The sequence below is a fragment of the Simochromis diagramma genome, unplaced genomic scaffold (genome assembly GCF_900408965.1).
Source record: "Simochromis diagramma unplaced genomic scaffold, fSimDia1.1 OVJJ01000760.1, whole genome shotgun sequence".
Taxonomy (NCBI): domain Eukaryota; kingdom Metazoa; phylum Chordata; class Actinopteri; order Cichliformes; family Cichlidae; genus Simochromis; species Simochromis diagramma.
Genome location: NW_024387531.1, coordinates 1 through 27,536, shown reverse-complemented (window position 1 = coordinate 27,536; position 27,536 = coordinate 1). Strand labels below are relative to the sequence as shown.

At 45.4% G+C, this 27,536-nt stretch overlaps 1 protein-coding gene and 2 long non-coding RNA genes across 4 annotated transcripts; 2 read left to right on the top strand and 1 right to left on the bottom strand.

Annotated features, from left to right (window-relative positions):
- The first annotated feature begins 1,269 nt into the window (after positions 1 to 1,269).
- On the top strand, positions 1,270 to 21,160 carry LOC120727356. The gene is made up of 5 exons (XR_005694503.1): positions 1,270 to 1,387; positions 10,360 to 10,362; positions 18,750 to 18,759; positions 20,294 to 20,298; positions 21,150 to 21,160. It is a non-coding gene; the product is annotated as an uncharacterized LOC120727356 (long non-coding RNA).
- Positions 3,397 to 6,527, top strand: LOC120727355 (phospholipase D1-like). 2 transcript variants are annotated; one of them, XM_040021589.1, is made up of 3 exons: positions 3,397 to 5,346; positions 5,638 to 5,886; positions 6,310 to 6,527. In XM_040021589.1, the coding sequence occupies exons 1-3, from the start codon at positions 5,125 to 5,127 to the stop codon at positions 6,361 to 6,363; spliced, it is 525 nt and encodes a 174-aa protein (XP_039877523.1). In that variant the 5' UTR covers positions 3,397 to 5,124; the 3' UTR covers positions 6,364 to 6,527. The 2 variants fall into 2 exon arrangements, 1 of the variants encoding a protein (XP_039877523.1); XR_005694502.1 differs by having other exon boundaries at positions 3,406 to 5,346; positions 5,638 to 6,220.
- LOC120727357 lies at positions 14,557 to 15,983 on the bottom strand. The gene is made up of 2 exons (XR_005694504.1): positions 15,471 to 15,983; positions 14,557 to 15,377 (listed from the first exon to the last, which is right to left on the bottom strand). It is a non-coding gene; the product is annotated as an uncharacterized LOC120727357 (long non-coding RNA).
- Positions 21,161 to 27,536: the final 6,376 nt, after the last annotated feature.

Below are 27,536 nucleotides of genomic sequence, written 5' to 3'. Positions count from 1 at the left end.
AGGCAAAGTATCCTCTAATTCAGCGTACACATGTGCAGCTGCTGCGATTCACGTAAGCATTCGGCTCGTCGCTGTTGCAATTTTTCTCTCGCTTTCTGGCTCACCGCGCTGCAAACACAAAAATAAATATCCCCAAGTGTGAAGGGAGCTAATTAGTAAGAGTATTGTTACTCTCCGCAGGAGTAGTCCCGCAGTAGAAATCAGTCCAATAAGGTGTGTAACATCTAGCAGGTGACAGAAAAACCCAGGGTAACTTCTAAGGACCTCAACGTCTCTCTCACATTGTGTTTTTTAAACATGCTTCCATTTGTCACTTCAGTCTTTACTCTGAAATACAGGAAGAGAAATCATGGCTGAAACAATTTCTCATGAAACCAGGGGTGTGGTCCAGTTTGGTGAGGAAGGTTCCTAACTGAGTATCTGTGTAGCAGCCACAATGAATCAAGATCCTGAGCTTATTAACTGATCAAAGTCTCTTCTTTCATCTTCTGTTCATTCAGTTTGCCTTGGTAATGCCCATTATTGTAATGCTTTTTTAAGACGAGCAAAACTTTATTTCAATTTGGGTTAGCTGGGATAGTGATGGATGGAGGGAATTTTACTTCAGCCACAGAAATCCTAAACGAAGGAGGAGCAGAGTTACAGTGGATCACTATCCAGCAGGGAAACAGATTTATTTCAATTTCTTGGCCATGAGTGAGATTTACTGAGTGGGCAAATTAGGGAGACGACACCATCAGATCCCGAGCCCTCCATGTGTTAATCAGAGACGGCTGCTGTGCTACATCCATAAATAATGAATAAATTAGGAGCTAAAGCTGAAAGGCAGTTTATTTGTACCATCTTCACGTGAACACATTCAAGAACATCACAGATGAGAAACTTAAAAACTTCCACACTACATAAAGCAAGAAAAATGTTTTTCTTTCAGGTGGTTTCAGAAAAACAGAAACATCAAACATCTCCAGACTCTCTTTGAAAGAACTAAAACCTTTGTTCTCATGGTCCAATCATGAGTGAACTCCCCGATGAGCCTTGTGTGCTAAAACATGTCAGAGTTTTAAAGGTTAAACATGAGTTTCCAAAACGTTTTGCTGGAGAGAACAATGAACTATTTGACTGAGTTTCAATCATTTACAAACGAGCAAACCAGGACAGAGAAAAAAGGACAAAACTGACTCAGTAAAACAGAAAAAGAAGATCCCATGTAGATCTGTATTATGTAGAAGTTCAGCCAGCAACCAGTTCAGTTAACACAAGTTTAAATGATTTATCTGAACTCTGTGGAGCCTGATCTCAAGCTTTTTGAGTCCGACACAGAAACCAGAGATCTTTCTGTGTCTTCAGATTCACTGTGATCCAGTGATGGGAGTGATTTCAGCCCTGAGTGATCACGCTGATGTTTGCACAGAGCAGACAATGAGGTGAATGTTTGGGCACATTGGGAACAGTGAAACAGTTTATTAGTAACGTGGGATCGTTTGTGTGCAGAGTATGAACTGAGATTCCTGAAGCTCTTGTCACACTGGTCACAGCTGTAGTTTCCTTCCATGTGTGCACGTTCATGCCTGTTACGACTATGTGACTGTGAGAAGCTTCTCTCACAGTGTCTGCACTTGTGTGGTTTCTCTCCTGTGTGGACTCGTTTGTGTGTTTTAAGCTGACCTGCAGTGGTGAAGGATGACCCACACTGATCACAGAGGTGCTTTTTAACCCCACTGTGAATCAGTTCATGTCGTTTTAAATCACTTGGTGTGGTGAAGCTTCTCCCACATTCTTTGCAGTATTTCCGTTTGTCTCCAGTGTGTTTACGTTGATGTACTTTTAGGGTCTTTTGCTGACTGAAAGTTTTTCCACAGAGGTCACAATGAAAGTCTTTCCCACCACCACAGTGATGACAGGGTTGAGAACTGGATCCATCTGTGTCGTTCTGCTTCTAACACAAAGACACAAGACAGTGTAAGTCAGTCCTTCAACATTTGATTCCTGAACGTCGCCTGAATAAAGAGCATCTCTGCAGACGTCCAACTACATTTGACTGTTTCAGTTAACACTCAGTTTACTGGGCTGCAATAACTACATACTACCACCATAATACTACAGTAATACTAAAATCATAACTGAAAGGAAAATCTGAATAATCACTCAGAGCTGCTTTTCCATGCAGTGAATTGCTAACATGCTAACACAGTTTAATGAGCAGAGTTGTTCCAAACAGTCAGGCTAAAATGACAAGATAACAATATAAATACATACCTCACAGTAGCTGCACTTGTAGAGTCTCTTTCTGGTGTGGATCTGTTGGTGTTGTCTCAGGTCATGTGGAGATTTAAAAGTCTTCTCACCACAGGTCACTGATAAGGTCTCTCCTCCCGTGTGGGTAAACATGTGTCGTTGTAAGTGTGCATCTGTTGAAAACTGGTTGCCACACTGTTCCAGCAGTACACATCGTCTGGTGTGAATGCGTAGGTGGTACGGCTCCCCCCGGCTGAAAGTTTTTCCACGAGTGCACAGCGTATGCCTAATCCAGAGTGGGGTAAACAAGGCTTCTGTAAGCTCTACTGGGAGTAAAAGCTCTGCCACACTGATCACAGCTGTACGCGACGCTCCACTGTGGAGAGTTGGTGTTGTTTAGGAACCCTTCAAGGAGAAAAGACTTCCACACAAGTCACAGCTGAACGGTCCTCTCCAGTGTGGATGACCTGATGCCGTTTTAAGAGCCGTCCAGTAAAACCCTTCCCACGCGCGTCACACGAGGCTTAGACGCCAGAAGTGACGTAAAAGAGCACGTCTGCGTAACGGACGCGACAGGTAACAAGGACCCCACACGAGCACAACCGGCCACCGGGGAACGCCACGAGAATAGAAAGGAGGAGGGGGGAAAAAAACACCCGGCAAAAAAAAAAACGGGCCACATCAATAGCTACAGCGCGAACAAGTGCGCGCCGCCAAGAGGAGGAAGCCGAAGACCAGGGGAAGGGAACCCGCACAAGGAAAACCCGGCCTCCCCACGCAGCACCAAGAGAGGGGGGCCGCCGCCCGGGCGGCGACACTAGGGAGCAACCGTCCGCACAAAAGACGGAACGGGCTGAACGCCAGAGGAAGCTCGACAGGGAATCAACAAGACAACACAAAAACAGCGAAAGAAACGACAAGCAGGAAACAAACGGCACCGGCCGAAACGGCCCAGGAACACGAAGGGAACCGAAAAGTACAAACAGAACCACAAACACGGGAACAAGCGCGGCGCCCCACCGTGCGAGAAGCAAGGCGCAACACGAGGAGCAGCCAACCCGACGGGGAAGAAAGGACAGGCAGAACGAGGCAAACACGGGAAACGCAGACCAGCCCGCCCCGAAGAGACACACACACACAGTCGAGGATTTCTATTTCTACTTTTCATTTCTATATGATTCTTCTTGCATCTAAACAAAGATGATTCAATTTGCTAAATGTTGATGGCTCTTCGTGCTCAGGTGTAAATGAGACGTAATATTTGCTCTTGGTTTAGTTCTCCTGTACAGAACCTTGCAGTACAACAGAAACCTAAAAACATTATTTGTAGTTGTTATTCTTAGTTGTTCTGCTGCCTAAATACCACAGGGTCTGATTATGAAGTTATTGAGCTGCACATACTTTACGACCTGCTTAAGTTCGAGGTCACAGCGTCTGTAGAGCAGCTGGAACATAATGAAGTCTACAAGGTTAAAGTTTTCTCTTCAGTTATTGTTCTTTCTGCTGCTTGGTTTGATGGATCTGAGAGCTTTTGTTTTTATTATTGTTATTATAATTATCATTAATATTTTACTCTCTAGAAGCTTTAAATAGTGTTTGTGTTTGAAAAAATTGATTTAAGAATTGAACAGAAACATCTGTCCTTCTGAAAATCGCCCAAAGGCACGGAGACAAAGTCAAAGGATGCAACCTGTAACTTGCTCTTCCTTCATGTCAGGACCATCATCCATGATTTATATAAAATGCATATAGCAACAGTAGCACTTTAGTTTGGACTTTATGATTTCTGTAACTGGAAAATATTATTTTGTTTAAAGACAGAAGTGACCGCATAGTTGCAACATCAAAGGGAAATATTAATTAATTAGCATCAAGTATATTTGTTGCTTAAGCGTTTGCACTATAACTTAAGTAGGATTATAACTTTTAAGGAAGGAAAGATTTCAGATATTTAGTTCACTGTTTCAGTTATTTTATATGAAATTAAAACATTTACGTTGGTCAAATATGATGCTCTAAATCAAATAAAAGTTTGAAAATAAATGATGTATTTTTAAATGCTGCAACAAATGTTCACAAAAAGTAACTATAATTAAAACCAGTTAAACAAAATCAAATGTTTGAATCATGCTTAACCAAATGCCAGGCTGGAGAGCTGAACCTAAAGTATACGTAGAAAGATTTCAACATCTGAGCAGTTTTTAATGTTTTTATCACATATAAATGTCACAGCAGTGGGTCCTGGCCCAATGCTTTGTTTTTTTGGTTTTCTTTGACTCTTGTTTTTCTTGGTTTTTGTTCTTCTTATTTATCAGGCTCTCAGTAATCTTAGTTCTCCCTCCCTCAGTGTTCATTTCAGCCTGTGTTTAGTTTCTGTTCCCGTGTCCCACGTTTCATCGTTTCATGTCGAGTCAGCCCTGTCTCTCTGTTTCCTGTGTCTCCCCAGTCAGCCCCGCCTCCCTCGGGCACTCATGTGTGATACAGAGTAATAAACCTGACTACATTTGCTACACTCTCTTTATTACCTGTTACTTTAAAATTCATACACTAATTATGTCTGCCCATCTCTCTAATGTGAAGGTCAAAGGTCAACATCCCAGTGACATAATAATAATCCCAAAGGGGCAAAGGCAGCGGTTAATTTAGCACATTTAGCATTAAGGGTACAGCAAGGATATACTTTTACTTATTGTGGCAGGGGTGTGGTCTCTGGCCTGCTGCAGTGGAGGCTGGTGGCGGGACGTTGGACGGCACAGGTGAGGGTGATGGAGCTCATGACTCTCCCCTTTATAGTGACGGAGGAGACTGGCGTGGAGGAAGCCGAGGAGAGAGCTGGTTTCTGGCTACAAAGACGGCGTCAAACCAGAAAAGATTGCTCGTGGTCAAATAATGTGTCAATTACCTGTGAATCAAACTGTGTGTGGCTCAGTTCATGTCACAGTGTTGTTTAGTATATCTTCACTTGTCTCACTCTCCTTCTGTTCTGTCCATCAGGATGATCCTCAGCGCTTACACAGATCCTCCATCGATGTTTTGGATCCAATCAGTGATCAGTTCTACGAGGAGGCCTGGATGTTCACCAGCGCTCGCTACACCTCCATCTACCAGAAGGTGAGTGTACTCCTTTGTACTCACATTAACATTTTACTTCTTAAAATACATTTTCATATATGAGCTTTCTATTATTTCATGGGCAATTTAATCAATATTAAAATTACAAGCATATCAACAAAGGTGAAGCTGGTTTTTTTCCACTTGCTGTCACACAGTCATGGAGGAATACAATAAATACATAATCAGTCATAGATCCTGAACAATGGCATTAAAAGAAAGTCTGTGGCTCTAAAAACTAAACAGTATAAAGACATGCTCCAAGCTGCTGTTTCTCTCCTACTCCTCTAGGTTTTCCACTGTCGGCCATCCAGCGATGCTGGAGGGCTACCTGGCCAATGCTGGCCTACACAAAGAGGTCCCGGCTCGGAGGAGCTGAAGAAGATCCTTGCCTTCCTCGTCAGTTTCGTCTTCAGTTCCTATCCCAACAAAACCTTCTTGCACCTATTAGCTCCAAAGAGGCTATGGTGCCTGTGGAGGTCTGGACCTGAGGCCTGTGCTCATCACGTGGATAGAAAACACTCTGACACCATTCTGGAGGTCTGATGGGACTCTGACCAAAACACAGATGAAATAAAACTTGTGGCTGGAGCTTTTAAAATGACTTTTTCACCTCATAGATTAATGCTCATGATTGCATGTTAGCAAGACAGCATCTCCCCAAGGTGAAACTCTCAGGAGACATTTACTCTTAAACTGTAATCTGGTTGAGACTACTTGAGGAGATCTTAGTAGCGAGTATGTGGATTTAGTCTCTTCACCAACAGCAGACAGACCCATGCCAAGAAAGCAGACATGTTCTCAAAGAAAGCCGAGAGCAGAGATTGGAAAAAGCTCAAAAGAAAAAGCTGCAGCTTCAGACGACTATCTGCCTGTAAGGCTGAAAAAGTCCAGTTACGCTCTATTTTGGAAAAGCTCCCAGTTTTGGTACCCTGGATTTTTATTTCCCCTCTTCTGCTACAGATGTTGACTGTGACCTCAGAGGCCAACTGGACCACACAGCTGCAGCAGGAGTGAGGGAGAGGAGTCTTCATCCAGCTTCAAAGAAAACATCCAGGTAAAGTGACGTGGATCAGCGGATAAAGCCGTCTCCACTTTCAAAGGAGATCCTCTGAGAGAGAGACTCTCTGAGCCATTTTAGCCTCAAATTATAGGACTTTATAGTACAGCAACACTTTTAAAGGACAAAAATAACATAAACTGTGACTGTAATACAAACAAAGTATTGCATGTGTTTTTAAAACTGTTCCTCCGATGGGCAGGATATCACTATTAGACTGTCCCACCAGCTTCAACAAGAGACCACAGCAGCATTCAGTGATCAGCACAGATGTTCCTCTAACACTCAGCGTCTGATCCCTGTTGGTCTGTGTGCTTCTGCTTTTGCTCAGTTAGAAACCCTGCAGCAACCCCACCCAAAACTGTGTCTTCTTGTTCGCCTCAACGTTGAAGTGTCAAATGTCCAACATCTGGAAAGGAAACCACGCCAGTGTACTGTGATGTTTCACCAACATGTGGCAGACGCTGGTCCTGCCTTTCATGCTGACATCAGCAGAGAGCCCCGCCTACCTCAAAGCCTCCCCTGTCATGTATTGATCAGGATGATTATGAAGATGAGCGAGTGCAAATAAGACTGTAAAAGTCCACGAGCAGAATGTTTGGATGCTTTCTAATGATTCATGAATATCATGAGAGTGTTTGTGTGTTTTGTCTTTTCTTTGATAATTGAAACTCTGATCAAACCTACTCATGTTCACAGCATGTAAAAGCAACTGACAGTCCATGGCATTGTTGTTTGTAGATGTGCAGTGTAGTGGGAGCATAAATCAAAATGAAATAAAACACTAACATTTATGTAATAAAACATTTTAATGAAAATGATTAGGCCCTTTATAAACTTTAAAGGGATCTGAAAACAACACTTTTTAAAAGAGTATCTTGGGGTGTAGGTGGTCAAAATAGAAAACTGAGCTGAGACTTTAAGTTCAATCCATCCATTCATTTTTACTTAGGAGGAAGAAATGTCAGGCTGGTGCAGGCTGGTTAGGTGCATGTGGTTATCTTTACCTAAATGAGTTCACTTTGTGGCTGCCAGGTTGGGCAGAAGTACCTGTCCCCTGTTAGGCTTAGCAAGGTTCTCCAGGAGTTTCTCCATGGGTAGAGCTTCTAGCTCCTCCAGCACATCTGTGGCCGTGCAGGCTGCCACTTTCTTGGTTGCTCTTTTTACCCCACTGGTTGTGAGTGTCTAAATACCCCCACTAGCTCGCTTTGGCTGCAGTTAACTTGGGAGGAAGGGGTGGGTGTCCCATGACTAGATGAAAAACAATTATCTGGGACACATAAATATAATAACACATGCATATATCTCTATCAATTTTTATTTCTCTCAGAAATATTGGATCTAAATTGCAAATGTGTTCCAGTTATACTGTTACTGTGTGACAAAGTGGATGAGTTGCAATGGTCTCCATTTGTCCCATATGTGTTTACTTCTTCTTTTGCATATTAAACACATTATTCTGTTTCTATGTATTTGCTATGATTTGCTATTTGTTAAGTAACATTGCTTCACTCACTATGCCGGGTTTGTGTGTGGAAGCATTCAGTTGCTGGCAAATCAAACATTCTGCAAATGAAGCTGAATACTCAGTTACATGTTTCTTTACATTTTATTATGTTACAGATTAAGTCATTTGTTCATGCTTACTTTGTTTGTCTTTTCAGTCTTCATGAGGGTCAGGTGTGGGGAAACGCCCGCCCGGCATTTCCTCATTTTAAAGTCCTGCTGATGTCACACATGACATCAGCAGGTCAAACCAAGTGGAGGGGTTTGTTTGTCCATAGAGATGCTTCCTTTTGTTTGTTTTAAGGTTTAAATGGATTTGTTGAATGTGTTTCTTTTCATCAATACTGCCATTTAGTTGTGTAAATGTGCATGTTAGAAGTGTGAAGAGGTTTTGTGTTTAGAAATGTATAGAAACCAATCATTTACTGACAGCATGTCTGATGGAAATAAGTGCAGATTATGTATGAAGTCTAACTGCACACAGTAACTGTGTTACAATAAGGACTTAACAGCGCCCTCTGCTGGAGTGTTTCAGTACTGCGTTAACTAGAATACACCACCTCCTCCTCACACCACCTGCTACAGCTCTACTCTTCTATGACTACAGTCATCCACAGCACTGATGTGAGGTCACATGGTTCATATGTAAGGAGCACAGCTGACCTCAGGTCAGTTTAATGACTGTGAGCAGCAGCTGTGTTATTGTCACTGTGACAGGGAGACACTCTCAGTGTTGGATTATGTGTCCACAGGTGTTTGTACTTTGTGTCTTAATTAAATGACGGTAAAAGGCCCCGCCCACTTCCTATCCAAGTCTTACCATGCAATGACTCTGTGAATGGACTGGAGAAGTGTTGTGGTAGAGTCCTCCGTCAGGAATGAGATGTGTGTGTCGACTCTTTATTCTCCCTTAAAAGTATTATGCCATAAATACTGCACAGGGCAGCTCTGCTAACAGGTTATGGGCCCAGACAGCAGTAAAGAGGAGGTCCTGTAACTGCCAAAGGAAGGGCAGCGTTTCCTGAAACCGCAAGTTACCGGCAGGTGTTAAAAATTTGGCACGATTGAGTGAGTAAGCGATTTTGTGCATCATGAGTAGACGTACGGCAGAGTCGGGTAGTCGATATTCCCGTTTGCAGTTTGATGGAGATGAAAGGAAATATGAGATATGGGAAACGAAGTTCCTTGGTCATCTCAGACTACAAGGTTTGAAAGATGTCATCTTGAAGGCTGAGGGTGATGCAGAAGCCGAAGGTGAAGATGATGACAAAAATGCAGAAGCATATGCAGAGTTGATACACTTTCTAGATGACAAAAGTTTATCGTTAGTTATGAGAGATGCAGTTGATGACGGACGGAAAGCTCTAAGAATCTTGAGAGGTCATTATGCAGGAGTGGGCAAGCCACGGATTATAAGTCTGTACACCGAACTTACTTCTCTCACAAATGAAAGGAATGAAAGTGTGACGGACTATATTATCCGAGCAGAAGCAATTATCACAGCGTTGAAAAATGCGGGTGAGCAATTAACTGATGGACTTCTGATCGCAATGATAATGAAAGGACTACCAGAGACATTTAAACCCCTGATTGTGCACGTTACACAGAGCGAAGCAAAAATCACATTCTCAGAGTTTAAAGTAAAACTCAGAAGTTATGAAGAAACCGAGAGAATGCGTGCGGCTGTAACTGATGACAATGTAATGAGGACAAAAGTGCAATTAGACCAGGATTCTACTTCATGGCGAGCAGATGACCGAAGATCAAAGAATAATGAGATTGTGTGTTTTAAATGCGGACTAAAGGGACACACTGCAAGAACGTGCCGATCCAGAGTATGGTGCAGTTTTTGCCGGAGTAGTACACACAAAGATGCGACCTGTAGAAGGAAGCTAAGACGGGATGAAGCGAGAGGGGTTGTGGAGAAGGACTACGTGTTCAAGACGGGCTCCGAACCCCAGAGGGTCCCGGACGGCGGCCGGGAGATGCTGAACAATCAGTTACTGGTGGATACGGGAGCGACGTCACATATCTTTACGAAGCTCGAGAGTTTTAAGACTTTTGATGACACATTTCGACCCGAGGCTCATTGTGTAGAGTTGGCTGACGGAAGGCGGAGCAGAGGAGCTGCAAAGCGGCGAGGAGACGCTGAGATAAGTATGATTGACAGTAAAGGACGAAGTCACAAGGTAACATTGAAACAAGCACTCTACATTCCATCGTTTCCACAGGACATTTTGTCAGTAAAAGCAGCTACTAGTAACGGAGCCACTGTGGTTTTCAAACACGGGGACAGTTTTCTTAAACATGTTGATGGAACAAAATTCCCTATATGTGAACATGAGAGACTGTTCTTTATAAATACTGTGCAAGAGTTTGAGGAGAAATGTAATGGATGTTTTGATATGCAAACGTGGCATGAAATCCTAGGACACTGTAATTATGAGGATGTTCAAAATTTGCAAAATGTCGTCGATGGAATGGACATTAAGGGTAAAATCAACAAAAATATGCAATGTGAAGCCTGTATACAAGGGAAGTTTATCCAAACTAGGAACCGAGAACCCGATGAAAAGGCCAGGACAGCATTAGAGTTGGTACATACGGATTTAGCTGGTCCGATTACGCCGAACTCTAAAGAAGGGTTTAAGTACGTTTTGTCGTTTGTTGATGATTATTCAGGTGCAACATTTGTATATAATCTGAAATACAAAAGTGATACAACTCAGGCAACTGAAAGATTTATTGCAGAGGTGGCATCGTATGGGAAAATCAAGTGCATTCGTTCTGATAATGGAACTGAATTTACAAGTAGACCGTTCAGAGATTTGTTAAGTAGACACGGCATTAGGCAGGAAACTTCGGCGCCATATTCGCCTCATCAAAATGGAACAGCAGAGAGGAACTGGCGTACACTTTTTGACATGGCGAGATGCATGTTAGTTGAGAGCGAATTGCCAAAGTCTTTATGGCCATATGCAGTACAAACCGCGGGAGTGATTCGGAACCGGTGTTTTAACAAACGCACAGGTCAGACAGCGTATAAGATGTTAACTGGAAAAAGACCTGATCTTTCTAGAATGAAGAAATTCGGATCATTGTGCTATGCTTATAAACAAAATAGGGGAAAACTGGATCCAAGATGCGACAAAGGTGTTTTCTTGGGATATGACAAAAACAGTCCAGCATATTTGATCTATTTCCCAAAAACCGGGAAAGTTGAAAAGCACAGATTGATAAAAATACTAAATCCCGTGCCAATGGATCAGCAAACACAGAGTGATCAGATGTGTGAAGATGAGGTTTTTGAATCCAGAAAAGATGGTGGGTCCGAACAGACGAAGGATGAGGATGTTCAGGATGGTAGTGAAAGCAGTCAAACTGAGTCTGAGGTTAAAACTGATGATAAAGTAGATGCTGGAGCTACACGTTATCCATCCAGAATTAGAAAGAGACCTGATTATTTGAGTGACTATATCACGGATGTGAAAGAGTGTGAAAATGAACAGATGCAAACTAGTGTCGATTATTGCTACAGATTGTTGTGTGAAATACCCACATCATTTAGCGAAGCTATTGTGTCAAGCAAGTCGAAAGAATGGGAAAGAGCGATGAATGAAGAAATTCAATCCCTTAAGGAGAATGACACATTTACTTTAACCACCTTACCAGAGGGAAAGAAAGCAGTGGGGGGTAAATGGGTTTATGCCGTTAAAAAGAACTCAGACGGATCAGACAGATATAAAGCTCGATTTGTGGCTAAAGGTTTTAGTCAAACGAAAGGAGTTGATTATGAGGAGACTTTTTCACCGACTGCTAATTTATCGAGTGTGAGAGTTTTGATGCAGAAAGTGGTTCAGGATGATATGTTGGTTCACCAGATGGATGTAAAAACCGCCTATCTACATGCACCAATAAATGAAGAAATATATATACAACAACCAGAAGGTTTTGAGATAGAATCAAGTGAGACTAATAAACTGGTGTATAGACTAAAGAAATCACTTTATGGGCTGAAGCAATCGGGTCGTAACTGGAATCAAACCTTACATGATTATTTAAGCAGTTGTGGATTTAGACAAAATATTGCTGATCATTGTGTGTATTCAAAAGTCACTGAAAGTGAAAAAGTAATCATCATAGTGTGGGTGGATGATTTACTCATTGCAGCTAATAATGAAAATGTGCTTTCAGGTGTGAAAGAAATGCTCTCTTCTAAATTCCAAATGAAAGATCTGGGGAAGCTTAACCATTTTCTAGGAATAGATTTTCTTCAAGAAAAAGAATGTGTCAAAATGTCACAGAAAATATATATTGAGAACATTTTAAAGAGATTTAACATGCAAAACTGTAAGCCACGGTTAACACCTTGTGAACAGAAATGGACTCATTCTGATAAATTTGAGACATTACCAGATGTGAGGAGATATCGTGAAGCGGTAGGATGTCTTATCTATCTGAGCCATTGTACGCGACCTGATTTAAGCTATGTTGTCAGCAAACTGTCACAACATTTCAATGCGCCAACTGTTGATGATTGGACAGCAGTGAAACATGTTTTGAGGTATTTAAAAGGTAGTCGAGGGAGAGAACTGTGTTTTAGGAAATGTTCAAGTGGAAAACTGGGTCTACAAGCATACAGTGATGCAGATTGGGCATCCGATGTTTCTGATAGACGCAGTATGACAGGTTACTGTGTAAGCCTAAATGAAAATGGTCCTTTGATATCATGGAAAACCAAAAAGCAGACAACTACAGCATTATCAACTTGTGAAGCCGAATACATGGCATTAGCAGCAACAATTCAGGAATGTATGTATTTGACTTATTTGATTCAAGATCTTGATGAGTTTGAGTATGAAATAACTATGATTTTGGAGGACAATCAGGGAACAATCGCTTTGTCAAAAAATCCAGTGAACAGACAAAGACGTAAACATATTGATGTGAAATATCATTTTATAAGGTCAGCTGTACATGAAAGAAAAGTGCTCATTGATTACTGTCCAACTGAGTCAATGGTAGCAGATATGATGACGAAACCAGTCTCAAAGTCTAAGTTAGACAAATTCTCTGGATTCGTGTTTGGAATATAAGATGTTTTTTTTTGGAGGATTGTTTTTCCCCCAACCTGTGTACAAGTGGGGGTGTTGGATTATGTGTCCACAGGTGTTTGTACTTTTACCGTCATTTAATTAAGACACAAAGGCCCCGCCCACTTCCTATCCAAGTCTTACCATGCAATGACTCTGTGAATGGAGTGGAGAAGTGTTGTGGTAGAGTCCTCCGTCAGGAATGAGATGTGTGTGTCGACTCTTTATTCTCCCTTAAAAGTATTATGCCATAAATACTGCACAGGGCAGCTCTGCTAACACTCAGACACAGCGCTCATGTCAGCTTGTTCTCATGCAGGAGGATCAGGAGTTCCATGTTTGTCTTTCTGTTTGAATCATGATGTGTTTGTGCCATCAGAGTCTGTCATGAGTACTCAGGGTTTCACAGCAGCTCTTCTGGATGCTGACGAGGACTCCAACCTCATGTTTCACCTCTCTGAGCTTCTGATGTCTGTGAACACTCGTGTTTCTTCTCTGGGCTCATCTGGACAAAAACACCTTTCTGTGTTTGGCTCCAGCCTCATTCTGACTGACAGGAAGTGTGTTATCCATGAGCTGCACTTCTGTGAGGAAGTTTCCTGCTGTGTTTCCTGTCTGTGGACAAACACGAGTGTTCCAGCTGAGGACTTGGTTCCTTCCACCTGTCCATACAGGACATCACGCTGTCTTTTCTCTGTAAATGCAGCTCCAGGTCCTTCCACGTGCTGCTCTGTATTTGTGCAGTTTGTAGTGTGTCCTGGGAAACGTAGCACACATGGTGTTCTTCTGCTGTTTCCTCCTTTCACTGAGTGTGAAACACTGACGCTGTGCTGTTGTTCACAGAGGGGAGCTGATTCTAGCTGCAGCTGGACTCTGTCATCTAACTGAATGTGTTGGTGCTGATCACGGGGCTCTGAGGGGGGAGCAGCAGGAGGACTCTGGATGCTGACGTCAGTGTATCTGTGGAAGCTCCCACAGCGTGTCTGTCATTCAATATTGTGCTGTATATTGTATCTATGCAAAGATGAACAGACTGTGTGTTCACTGGTCTCTGTGCTGCAGCTCTGATGTCATCATCACTCCCTCCTCCACCCTCAGCAGTCCCAGCATGCTGCTGTGGTGCACCCCACCCTCACTCTACACCTGAGCCACAGACCACACCCTCCACCTCAATATACACCACAGTTTTCTCTGCTGTGGAAATGAGATCAGGAGGAAATCATTATTATTATTATTATTATTTAATAAACGCTCACATTAATGTGGGCTTATTTGTTTCATATTAGAAACATTAGTTCAGTGTTTTTAGTATAAAATGGTGAAAGTCCCTCTTTTTGCTCCTCCCCTCACCTGTGGATGCACGGTGCTGTTACCGTGGTGACAGCTTGGATGTGTTTCAGTCCTGCCTGGTTATCACTGCAGGAATCTTTACTTTCACATTTATTACAGGTAATAACTCTGATTTTTCTGTGTGTTATGAACCAAATGTATCCTGATACACACAGAGATGGATGAGCAGAGGTCACATGATGAAAGAACAAACATGGAGTCTTTGATTTATTTAGATATTTATTGATGAATGCAAACAAACCTGACACTGAACCATCGTCCAGCAGAACAAACCTGATCACATGACCTGCTGACCCAAACAGTGCAAAGCTCCATGGCAACAACAACAAACAGCCTCACATATGTTAACAGAGGCTGTTAGAAGCACAGAGTCTTTACAGTCTTTCTCCTGTTTGGACACAGATCTCTGCACATCTTCATCACAGTTACTCACAGACGTGCAGAGTGTGTGGATATCAAAGCTAAGTTTCCACCATGTTTGTAGTCTGTACTGGGACTCATGGAGCATCTCTCTATGAGCACTCAGTGCTGTAAACAGTGAGTCCCAGTTTAACCAGCAGCCTTCACACCACACATCACACAGACATGGAAACTTCAAACCTCAGACTGAAGACACCCTCAGAAATAAACAGATTGTGATGAAGATGAAGAACTGGACCAGTTTGCTGTGGTTTCTTCTGTTCCTGTCAGAAATAAGAGTCTGGCAGCACTTTGCTCTCCTTCCACATGTTTAAGGAGGAAGTGAAGAAGAGCGAGTGAGTCGTCTTCCTCTGTGGGCCCAACATCAGGCAGCAGCCACGTATTTTTAAAAACCCAGCACACTGCTTCAGAAACACTGAGTCCAGGTGACCAGAGTCATGTGATCAGTGAGGTCTTCACTCAGGACGTCACTGCTTCAGGACCTGATTCAGAGGTTTATAAGGACGTGGATCATTGGTGCTGATGTTGTGTGAGAGCTGGTGAACCATGGGGAACATAAATAACAACCAGGCCATCAGCAGTTCTACCCCCAGCTCTAACACCTACATAATACACTATACATATAGTTATTGTTAAGGTTCAAATATTGAGGAAGGAGAGTACAAACAACCAGGTCCAGAAGAGCTTGGTCAAACAATTGATTTTAATGAACACACGCGTGGGGGGACCAGCGCCGTACGCAGACAGCGCTGATCTCCGACTAATCAAAGCATAAACAGATATTTTATACCATCGGGGTTTGAATTTAATGACGCCCCTTCAACGTCACACAGATACATACATACATACGTCAAATCAAAACCACAATGACTTTTAACACAGTTTGAAAAGAACATTATCTCTATCTTCATGGCAGATGTTTCCTGTCAACCTTTTGACTGCCGCTTCTCCAAAACCACAGACCATGCTCTGCAGTAAGATACCACTTCTGCACGCCCGCAGTTGCAAGCAAACATGATTAACCTCTCACCTATAACTGAATGTATCTACTATGTGTGTGTGTGTGTGTGTCACGACCTCACTTGGCACTCTGTGTCACCTCTCACCTACTAACGCTCGCAGTCAAACAGAGGCCACTCTCAAATGTGTTAGCAGTTTACTAAAACTATATATGTAGTATATTGAATAAATGTTTTAATCAAGAACCTCTACTATCAGAATCAGAAAGGGGTTTATTGCCAAATGTTGAGCAGGTTTACAACATTAGGAAATTGCTGTGGTGCTTCAGTGCAAACATAGTGTCATAAATAGCACTTAAATAGACATGAAAAAATAAAAGTAGGAATAAGAATTAAAAGTGCTACGTAGAAAGATATGTGCATGAGATATACATGAGATATATACATGAGAATAAGAATTAAGAGTGCTACGTAGAAAGATATATACATGAGTGCAGGTGGTGATCAGTGCCAAACATGGAATGATGCAGTGACACAGCGTAGGGTCATGTGTTAGTGGCGGGGACAGTCATATGGTTATTGTTCATATGTCCAACAGCAGAGGGGAAGAAACTGTTCTTGTGGCGAGAGGTTCTGGTGCGAATGGACCGGAGCCTCCTGCCTGAGGGGAGCAGGTCAAACAGACTGTGTCCAGGGTGAGAAGGGTCAGCTGAGATCCGAGCTGCACGCCGCAATGTCCTGGAGGTGTACAGGTCCTGCAGAGATGGGAGTCTGCAGCCAATCACCTTCTCAGCAGAGCGCACAACACGCTGCAGTCTCTGTTTGTCCCTGATAGTGGCTCCAGCGTACCACACGGTGATGGAGGAGGTGAGGATGGACTCGATGATTGCAGTGTAGAACTGCATCATCGTCCGTGTTGGCAGGTTGAATTTCTTCAGCTGCCTCAGAAAGTACATCCTCTGCTGGGCTTTCTTGATGACGGAGGTGATGGTGGGCTCCCACTTCAGGTCCTGGGTGATGGTGGTACCCAGGAAGCGGAATGAGTCCACAGAGGTGATGGGGGTGTCAGTCAGGATGATGGGGGGGAGTGGGGCTGTGTGCTTCCTGAAGTCCACAATAATCTCCACTGTCTTCTGGGCATTCAGCACCAGGTTGTTGTGGCTGCACCAGGACACCAGACGTTCAACCTCCCTCCTGTAGGCAGACTCATCCCCGTCCGAGATGAGCCCAATAACGGTGGTGTCATCTGCAAACTTGATTAGCTTGACAGACTGGTGGGTGGAGGTGCAGCAGTTGGTGTACAGGGAGAAGAGCAGAGGAGAAAGAACACAGCCCTGAGGGGAGCCGGTGCTGATGGTCCGGGAGTCCGAGACATTCTTTCCCAGCCTCACATGCTGCTTCCTGTCCGTCAGGAAGTCAGTGATCCACCGGCAGATGGGATCAGGCACATTCATCTGGGAAAGCTTGCCTCGGAGATGGTCTGGAAGGATGGTGTTGAAGGCAGAGCTGAAGTCCACAAACAGGATCCTGGCGTAGGTTCCTGGGGAGTCCAGATGCTGCAGGATGAAGTGTATGGCCATGTTGATGGCGTCGTCTACAGACCTGTTGGCTCTATATGCAAACTGCAGGGGGTCCAGGAGGGGGGCCGTGAGGGTCTTGAGATGGGAGAGAACTAGGCGCTCAAATGACTTCATGACCACAGATGTCAGAGCCACGGGTCTGTAGTCATTTAGTCCAGTGATCCTAGGTTTCTTGGGGACAGGGATTATGGTAGAGGACTTGAAGCAGGCAGGCACATGACATGCCTGCAGTGAGGAGTTGAAAATGCCAGAAAACACTGGGGCCAGCTCGTTTGCACAGTGTCTGAGGGTGGCAGGAGACACGCCGTCTGGGCCGGGAGCTTTCCGAGCATTCAGATTCTTAAACTGCTTCCTCACATCTGCTTCATGAATATGAAGAGTTGTGGTGGGAGGAGGTGGTGTGAAATCCTCTTTTGTGTGGGGTGAGGAGGGGGGTGTTGTAGGTGAACAGTTTTGAAGGTGGTGATGGCTCTATGGAGGAGGGAGAGGTGGGGGAATTAGTGTCCAAAGTGTCCTCTATTGTTGGGGCCGTTGGAGGTGTGAAGGCTGCCTGATGGCTCGTCAAAACGGCAGTAGAAGTCGTTAAGGGTGTTGGCTAAGAGCAAGTCATCAGTGGAGTGGGGGGTTTTAGGCTTGTAGTTGGTGATATTCCTAAAACCTTTCCACACAGAGGCCGAGTCATTCTCTGAGATCTGCTGCTGCATCTTCTCAGAGTGCTGATGTTTAGCAATGTCCACTTCTTTAGTGAACCTCTACTTGGCCTCTCTGTAGCAGTCCCTGTCTCCGCTTCTGAACGCCTTTCTCTTTTCCAGCCACAGCTTTTTGAGTTTAGGAGTAAACCAGGGTTTGTCATTGTTATAACTCACCCTGGTGCGTGATGGCACAATGCTGTCCTCACAGAAGTGGATATAGGAGGTGACAGTGTCCGTAAACTCGTCCAAGCTGTTAGAAGCAGCCTTCATTGTGTCCCAGTCTGTGGTCTCCAAACACGTGCGAAGCTCCTCCACAGCCTCGTTGCTCCACAGTTTTTTAGTCCTCACGACAGGTTTGGAGAGCTTCAGCCTCTGTCTGTACGCGGGGATTAGGTGGATCATGACGTGGTCAGAAAGTCCGAGTGAAGCGCGGGGCACCGCGCGATAGGCCCCGCTGATCGTGCTGTAGCAGTGGTCTAATGTCCTCTCCTCTCTGGTCGGGCATTTAATATACTGCTTATATTTCGGAAGCTCATGGCTCAGATTGGCTTTGTTAAAGTCCCCAAGAGCAATGATGAGAGAGTCCGAGAATGTCCGCTCCATGTGGAGAATCTGCTCCGCGAGTGCGCACTGAGCTGCCTGCGCATCCGCGTCTGGCGGGATGTAAACAGCGGCCAGGATGAATGAAGCAAACTCCCGCGGAGAATAAAACGGTTTGCAGTGAATAAAAAGATATTCCAGAGAGGAAGAGCAGTGCTGAGCAATCACTGTTACATCTGTGCACCAGCCACTATTGATGTAGAAGCAGACACCTCCACCTTTGGTCTTACCGGAGAGAGAGGCCTGCCGGTCCACGCGCAGCAGATGGAAGCCCTCCAGCTTGAGCGCGCAGTCTGGGATGTTCTCACTGAGCCACGACTCCGTAAAACATAAGACACAGGAGGAGGCAAAGTCTCTGTTCATGCTTCTCATCAGGGCCAGTTCGTCGATCTTATTCCCGAGTGAGCGTACATTAGAAAGGAAGATCCCAGGAAGAGCAGTTCGCAGTCCGCGTCTCCTCAAACGCACGAGTGCGCCAGCTCGCTTCCCTCTCTTTCGGCGTCTCGCTTTCCTGGTCAGAGTCTGCAGTAAATCTGCCGCAGATGCGACAAATATTGGAAATAAATCCACAGGCGTTGTAGTCCTGTAGTTAAGGAGCTCTTCTCTGGTGTAAGAGTATCCAGAGGAGTGCCCAGACACAGAAGAAATGCACAAAAACAAAACAAAAGTAACGCACTGAGGCACCAGGGCATCCATACGCGGCGCCATCTTGGTTCAGTGAAGCTTAATAAAAGAATATAAAAGTATAAAAGATAATAATGAACAACCTGGTTATTCAAATAGCATCATCCAAACAGCTCCTCAGAATAAGCTGCACTTACACTCTGCTTTTAGTTTCACTTTTGCAAAAGCACGCTCTGCAAACCTGCAGTTTCCTGTCAAGACTTTGCACAGAGTGGACTCAGAATCAACAGAATCAGCCCATACACACTTAAGATTATAACAAGCATTCAAAAGCATTTAAGATCATAGATTCAACTCAACAGTTTAAAGTGGTTATAACTGCACCTGTAGTAAAGGCTAATTGGGTACCAAAATGTTTAAACATCTGAATGCAATATCAATGCTGTAGATTATATTATTAATGCAATGGTAATGATGATGATTATTAACAGTAGCAACAAAATAATTTCCCTGATCTCCACATTATATAGGTTATAGTATGTTATATATAAACGTAGCTGAAGCAGTTTCATTTGTAGCTTCACGCTGCACTTCACATGTTTGTCCACCAGATGGCAGCACAGAGGCCTGTGTTGGAAAGCTTTGAGTAATGAAGCGTTTTCAATCCAAGCTTCAGAAAGCTTCATGTGGTCATCAAGGAAGCAACCAGGAAATATCTGCTGTGTCTAAAAACAGCAACACAAGAATCCAGGATGAAGACAAGAAACTCAAAGCTCACAAAACAGGTGGAGCTAATTTTGTGACGTGTTTCTGTAAAAACACCACAGAAGTGAATCATCAAAGTTTCCATGTGAGCTGATGATGCTGCTGCAGAGTTTCTGTGAACCTCCTGTGACCCCGCCTCCTCATACAGAGACATCTGATTGCTCTTCAAACTGCATCACGTGGACACATGTGATTGTGTGTTGTAGTATTGATTGACTGATGATGTCACACAGACTGTGTTTTTCAGGAACAGTGATTCTGATGTGAGCCTGCTAGCTGACAGCAGACCTAATGAAAGCACATGTTCACATCTGTGAGGACAGACTGGACTCTTTGACTGCACCTTGGTTCTCCTCAGAGGTCTGTACAGGAGCATGTCCACCCCCACTGAAGATCTCAGTCACTGTGAAACATAGAAAGCTGCTTGTGTGGCCTCTGCCTCACATGTAGATACAGCTACAGGTTTCTCTGTCAGTCAGACTGAAACAGTGTCCTGATGCTGCATCATTCAGCTCTGTGCCCCAGTCAGCATCACTGGGAGCTACCAGTGTTTCTGCCCTTTTCCTGTAACACTACACTCAGCACAGGCTCAGCTGGTATCCAGTGTTGGACTTTGGCTTCAGCTGCTGTGATAGATCCTCTAACATAGATCAGCTCTGCTACATGTTGTTAGATAAGTGCAGCTGCTGTCATGTCCTGATGTTTCTCTGGCTCAGCAGCTTCTCCATCAGAGGTTCACATGGGGCTGATCCAGTATCTCCAGTAACTGTGTTCTGTGCCTCACTGGTTCATCCTTCTGTCTGTGTGACGTCAGTCAGATGTTGAAGTTAAACTCTGTAATCTTCACTGTGTCACAGAGTTCAGTGAGTCCCGTTATTCACAGTATCAATCAGATCATCAGAGAACAGCTGATCAGCAATCAGTGGTCCAACAGCGCCTCCTGTGGTGAGAGGATGCAATAATGCAATGTAGCATTTTTCCACTCAACACTTGCAGTCATGGAAACTGTCTGTTGGATCTGTGTGACGTTGCTTTCTTGGTTAGAGTTCCTCACAAATGTCCAGATGATTCTTCTAATGAGGCGTCGACCATGTTTTCAGCTCTTTGGAAGAAAACGTCGCCCTTTGCCATCCTTACTTTTCTTTCAAATGCAGCTGAACTCCAGCTGGTATTTTCTTGGACTTTGCAGCTGTTTCTGGTCATCAGTTCATTCCTGCAAACCTCTGAAGCTGAACAACAATGATGCTGCATTGCTGGCTGATCCCAAAAGGTTGATTCTGTTCATCTGGACGTTTTCAGAAATGTTTGCTCACTGATCAGGTGACTTCTTCAGTCTCAGCTGACTGCAGCTTTACAACCTTACAAACAGCACATTTGCACAATGACTGAAAGCAGCAGCACCTGATATATATGATACTAATATAATACATATACATATATAATCCATACTAATGATGAAGGAGCTGAGCTCACAGTCCATTGTTCATTCAGTGAACTACTCAGTTTATTTTGGGCCTCAGAAATGCTCACTCTGTTTGTACATCACTGTCAGCAATAGACTCATTCTGCTGTGTGGACAGGAACACATGTGACATCACTTCCTGTTTGTTTGTGACTGAAGAGGAAGAAGTTTACAAGGAATCATTTAGAAGAGTTTCAAACATCAACTGATTGAATCCATGAATCTGAAAACGTGTTTGTGAGTGAAAGAGACAGACATGTACAGACTGAACTATCTGTTCAACAGTCAGAGTGTTTCTGTAACAGGAGACACTCTTTACACTCCACTCAGCACAGGGACACTGAGGCACCAGGAGACCAGACTCTAAACCCAGGATAAAGAGTTTGAGTGAATGTGGTGTTGAAGGTGTGGAGGTGGATCAGAGTGTCAGAGGAGACTCTGTAGAAGGACAGAGTGCCAGCAGGACAGTCCACATACACTGCTGCTCTGTTAGAGACAGAGGAGGAGGAGGAGATGGATGTTAGTCTGTTATTGTGCCTGACAGAATCAGGACCATCATCAGAGCAGATCAGACTCCAGGACTGATCATTGCATCCAAACACACAGTCTCTGCCTCCTTTCCTTCTGATGCTTCTGTAACTCACTGATATATAAACGCTTCCTCTCCACTCGACCTCCCAGTAACAGCGACCAGTCAGACCATTTCTACACAGCAGGTGAGGATAAAAACCATCAAATCTGTCTGGATGATCAGGATATGACTGAACCTCCTCCACACAATGTGCCTCAATGTTATTGATATTATTATTATCATTATTATATAATAATAAAACCTTTATTCTAGCGCAACTTGTAAGCGAACTTGACTTTCAAAATAAAAGCACAAAGCACCAAAACGTTGACTACAAAAAACAAACAGTAATGTACAGCTTAAACAATTTACAATCATGACATGGATCTTGACAAGATAAAGAAATAATCCAAATTATATACAATGTCATCATGCCAACAGTTACAACATCGATGGAGGATCTGTGTAAGCGCTGAGGATCGTCCTGATGGACAGAACAGAAGGAGAGTGAGACAAGTGAAGATATACTAAACAACACTGTGACATGAACTGAGCCACACACAGTTTGATTCACAGGTGATTGACACATTATTTGACCACAAGTGTCTGTGAAGGTTCTCAGTCATCCAGGTCATCGTAGTCAAAGGAGCCTCTTTGCTGACTTTAAAGTCAGCAAAGAGGCTCAGAAAAGAAGACCAGACACCAGCGAGGGAGGATAAGAAGGACAGACGCAACAACATTGTCATCCCCTATGTAGCCGGTGTATCAGAAAAACTCAGGAGAGTTTTCTCCAAGCATGACATCCCGGTGCATTTCAGACCCAGCAACACGCTCAGACACAAACTGGTTCACCCGAAAGACAAAACGCCAAAACACAAACTTAACAATGTGGTGTATGCTGTACAGTGCAGCGAGGAATGCCCAGACCTGTCATGGTCTACGGTGGGTGGCTGGAGTTTCCATTAGGCTCCTGAACTGACCTGGGATCCGCCCCTGGGCAGGGCCAACTCCAGCTCCTGCACACCTGGAGCCTATTGCAGGCAATCAAGCCAGGGGGATTTAAACCACACATCGATGTTCACCCACTGCCAGTTCGTCGTCAACCCATGTTGGTAACAGGTCTTGTGCGTCAAATTCTCGCTGTGATTTATCTTACTAACAAAGACTCTTTTGTACTACAGTTGCTGTACCCACCCTGGCTCACACTCCACCTCCGGACTCGGGATACCTAGTGATCATTCTGGAAATCCCTCTGTGCCTCACCTGCCTGCCCTCCTGCCATCACACTCCATCTGGAGCCCCGGATCTCAGGTCAGCCTTTCCACGCCACTCAGCCTCCCCTGGATCTTCATCACCCCCCTCTCAAACACTCCAGGTCCCTAACTGCAAGTAAGAATTGCTGCTCTTATACTGGCCACTTCTGAGCTGCCTTCACTACCTGCCTAACTCCTATATCCTCTTCCCTCAGTGTGACTGTTCCCCACTCAGCTCCGTTCCGCTTCTCAGGCCTCGTTCCCTCGCCCTAGCCACGTTCCCCCTGGGCACGCCACACCAAGACTCCACGTCTCGTCATTTTCTGTCTTTGCCACGTTTCCTTTTTTTTCCCCTTTTGCACTTAACCGTAATAAACTGTTAAATCATCTACTGTCTCCGCTCTGGGTTTCTGCACCTGAGTCCTATTCAGTACCGGCCATCCATCGCCGTGACAGTACGAACTGGCCAACAAATGGACTCAGCAGACCCAGTACGTGCAGCAGTCTCCAAGCAGGGAGCCATTTTAGGGGCTCATGAGCAAGCGTTGCAGGTTCTCGACACCCGGTGTCAAGCCATAGGCGAGACCCAGGCTAGGATCTTAGCTTCCCTGCAGGAGATTCAGTCGGCTCTTTCCCCTCCTCCAGGCCCATCCTCCGCGTCCCCTGCGCCCGTGGCAGAACCTCCCCAGTCTTCCCCAGCTCCGACCCCTTCGGGCTCCGTGTTCCGCGATGCTGCATTCCCAGAACCCGAGCCGTACTCTGGGGAGCGGGGCCGCTGTACGGCCTTTCTACTGAAATGTTCTCTCGCGTTCACGCATTCACCCCGTTCATTTACTAGCGAATCAGCTCGGGTAGCATATCTGGTGGCTAAGCTACAGGGCAAGGCGCTGTTATGGGCCGAGGCGTACCTGTCGGCTCATCCGCTCCCAACCTGCTCGTTTGATGATTTTCTGTGCGAGTTTAAAAAGACCTTTACTCACCCAGTATCGGAGGGTAGTTCTGATGAAAGGTTGCTCGGGTTGCAACAGGGGAGCCGGAGTGTCGCTGAGTTCATTATCGACTTCCGTACCGCAGCCGCCGAGGCCAATTGGCCCGATCATGCCCTTCGGGGAGTGTTCCGTCGCGCCTTAAACGACGAGCTCAAAGACCAGCTCGCTTCCCGCGATGAGCCCAAATCCTTTGAAGACTTGGTCTCCCTTTCCCTTCGGATAGATAATCGCCTGAGGGAAAGGGAGGCAGAAAAGAACCAGAAACATCGTAAACCTGTGCCTCGTATGTTTTCACTTCCTCCACCGTCACGTCCGGTGTCAACATCCGCTCCCGTTTCCATGGAAACGGACGCCGCTCCAGAGCCTATGCTAATCGGCCGCTCTCGTCTCACACCCGAGGAGCGAGAACGACGGCTTCGGTCGGGCGCGTGTTTTTACTGTGGCTCAGTGGAGCATAGGTTAGCACAGTGTTCGGTTCGGCCAAAAGGCTCCGCCCGCCGGTAATTTCGGGGATACAGGCGGGCGGATCCTCTTTCAGTTCCAAACCCCGGTTAATTCTACCAGTCACCCTGTGTCTAAATAAGGTTTCTCACCCCCTCCATGCTCTCGTTGATTCCGGAGCAGAGCAAAATTTAATAGATTTAGCTCTCGCTAGACGCCTTCATTTGCCACTCAAGACTCTCGATCCGCCCATCCCTGTTACCGCATTAAACGATCAAATATTCTCTCAGATAACCCATCAGGCTGGTCCCGTAACCCTCATCACCTCTGGAAACCACCATGAAGCCATTACCTTATTCACCTTCTCTTCTCCTGATTCACCACTCATCCTAGGCTACCCCTGGCTACAGAAACACAACCCTCATATAGACTGGTCTGGAAGTAAAATCGCTAGTTGGAGCCCCTTTTGTCTAGCCCACTGCCTCAAGTCTGCCCTACCGCCGGGTGCCCCTGACACTAACACCTCGGACGTTGATCCGGTTGACCTCACACTCGTCCCACCTGAGTACCATGACCTCCAGGAAGTTTTCAGTAAAGACAAAGCGTCGTCCTTACCACCCCACAGGCCTTATGACTGCGCTATCGACCTTCTACCTGGTGCTCCGCTTCCCTCTAGCCGGCTATTCAACATCTCCAGACCAGAAAGAGAGTCCATGGAAAAGTACATCCACGAGTCATTAGCTGCAGGTATCATCCGCCCATCCTCCTCTCCAGTGGGCGCCGGCTTCTTTTTTGTGGAAAAGAAGGATAAATCACTCCGTCCATGCATAGACTACAGAGGGTTAAACGACATCACCATTAAAAACAAATATCCTTTACCCCTTATCAGCTCAGCCTTTGAACCCCTCTATGGAGCCACCGTATTCACCAAACTGGATCTCCGCAATGCCTACCACCTTGTCCGCATCAGGGAGGGGGACGAATGGAAAACGGCTTTTAATACGCCCCTAGGTCATTTTGAGTATTTGGTCATGCCGTTTGGGTTGACCAATGCCCCCGCTGTCTTTCAGAACCTGGTCAACGACGTGCTCCGTGATTTCCTGACCCAGTTCGTCTTTGTTTATCTTGATGACATACTCATTTTCTCCAAGACCCCCCAGGAACACCATGTCCACGTCCGAGCAGTCCTCCAACGCCTCCTGGAAAACCGACTTTACGTCAAAGCCGAGAAATGTGAGTTTCATGCACAATCCGTCACTTTTCTTGGCTATATACTCGCAGGAGGGCAGGTGAAGACTGATCCAGCCAAGATCCGCACGATCCTGGAGTGGCCCACGCCCACGTCACGCAAGCACCTACAACGTTTCCTCGGCTTTGCCAATTTCTACCGGAGGTTTATTCGCAACTACAGCCAGGTAGCCACTCCTCTCACTACACTCACATCCACCAAAAGACAGTTCATCTGGACACCTGAAGCTGAGGTAGCATTCAGTAGGCTCAAGCGCCTATTTACTTCAGCTCCAGTATTGTGTCACCCAGATCACTCCAAGTCATTTGTTCTAGAGGTAGACGCGTCCGACGTCGGCGTCGGAGCGGTCCTTTCACAGCATTCAGGTTCCAAGGCCAAGTTACACCCATGTGCCTTTTTTTCACGTCGACTCTCGTCAGCTGAACGCAACTATGATGTAGGAGACAGAGAGTTGCTGGCTATTAAGTTAGCCCTGGAAGAGTGGCGTCACCTATTGGAAGGAGCTGAACACCCATTCACCATCTTCACAGATCATAAAAACCTTACTTACCTCAAAACAGCTAAGCGTCTAAACGCCCGCCAGGCCCGTTGGTCTCTGTTCTTTGATCGCTTCAAGTTTGCCATCTCTTTCCGTCCAGGTTCCAAGAACGCCAAGGCTGATGCCCTGTCTCGTCTTTACGACCCAGACGCTGAACCCACCGAACCAGCTCCTGTGCTTCCTGCCTCCTGCCGCATAGCGTTTTTATCCTGGGACATAGAGGAATCCATCCAGCGCGCTTTACAGGATGAACCAGACCCTGGCACAGGTCCTCCGGGCCGCCGCTTCATTCCCACAGCAACCCGTTCGGCTGTAATTAAGTGGGCTCATACCTCCCGGTTTTCCTGCCATCCTGGAATCGGCCGCACCATCGCACTACTACGTCGTCACTTTTGGTGGGCAACTCTGGAACATGATGTGCGGGACTACGTCTCTGCCTGTGACGTGTGCGCCAGGAACAAGACCCGAAATCAGCGACCATCCGGTCTTCTACAACCTCTAGCCGTACCTTCTCGTCCTTGGTCCCACATTTCCCTGGACTTTGTCACTGGACTGCCTAGGTCAGCAGGTAAAACAGCGATACTCTCTGTAATCGACAGGTTCTCAAAAGCAGCTCACTTTGTTGCCCTGGAGAAACTACCCACTGCCACGGAAACTGCAAGACTGATGGTTGACCACGTCTTCAAACTCCACGGGATTCCTGCCGAGGTCACTTCTGACAGAGGACCTCAGTTTACATCCCAGGTTTGGAAATCTTTCTGCTCTGCCCTGGGTGCTCGAGCCAACCTCAGTTCTGGTTACCACCCTCAAACCAACGGGCAGACTGAGAGGCTCAACCAAGAGCTGGAGTCCATGCTCCGTTGCATGGTTTCCCATAACCCGGCTACCTGGTCAGCACATCTCCCATGGGTGGAGTATGCGCACAATTCTCATGTTTCCGCATCCACTGGCCTCTCTCCATTTGAAGCGTCCCTGGGCTATCAGCCCCCCCTCTTCCCTGAGGAAGAGGCTGATTTGGCTGTGCCTTCCATCCAGCAC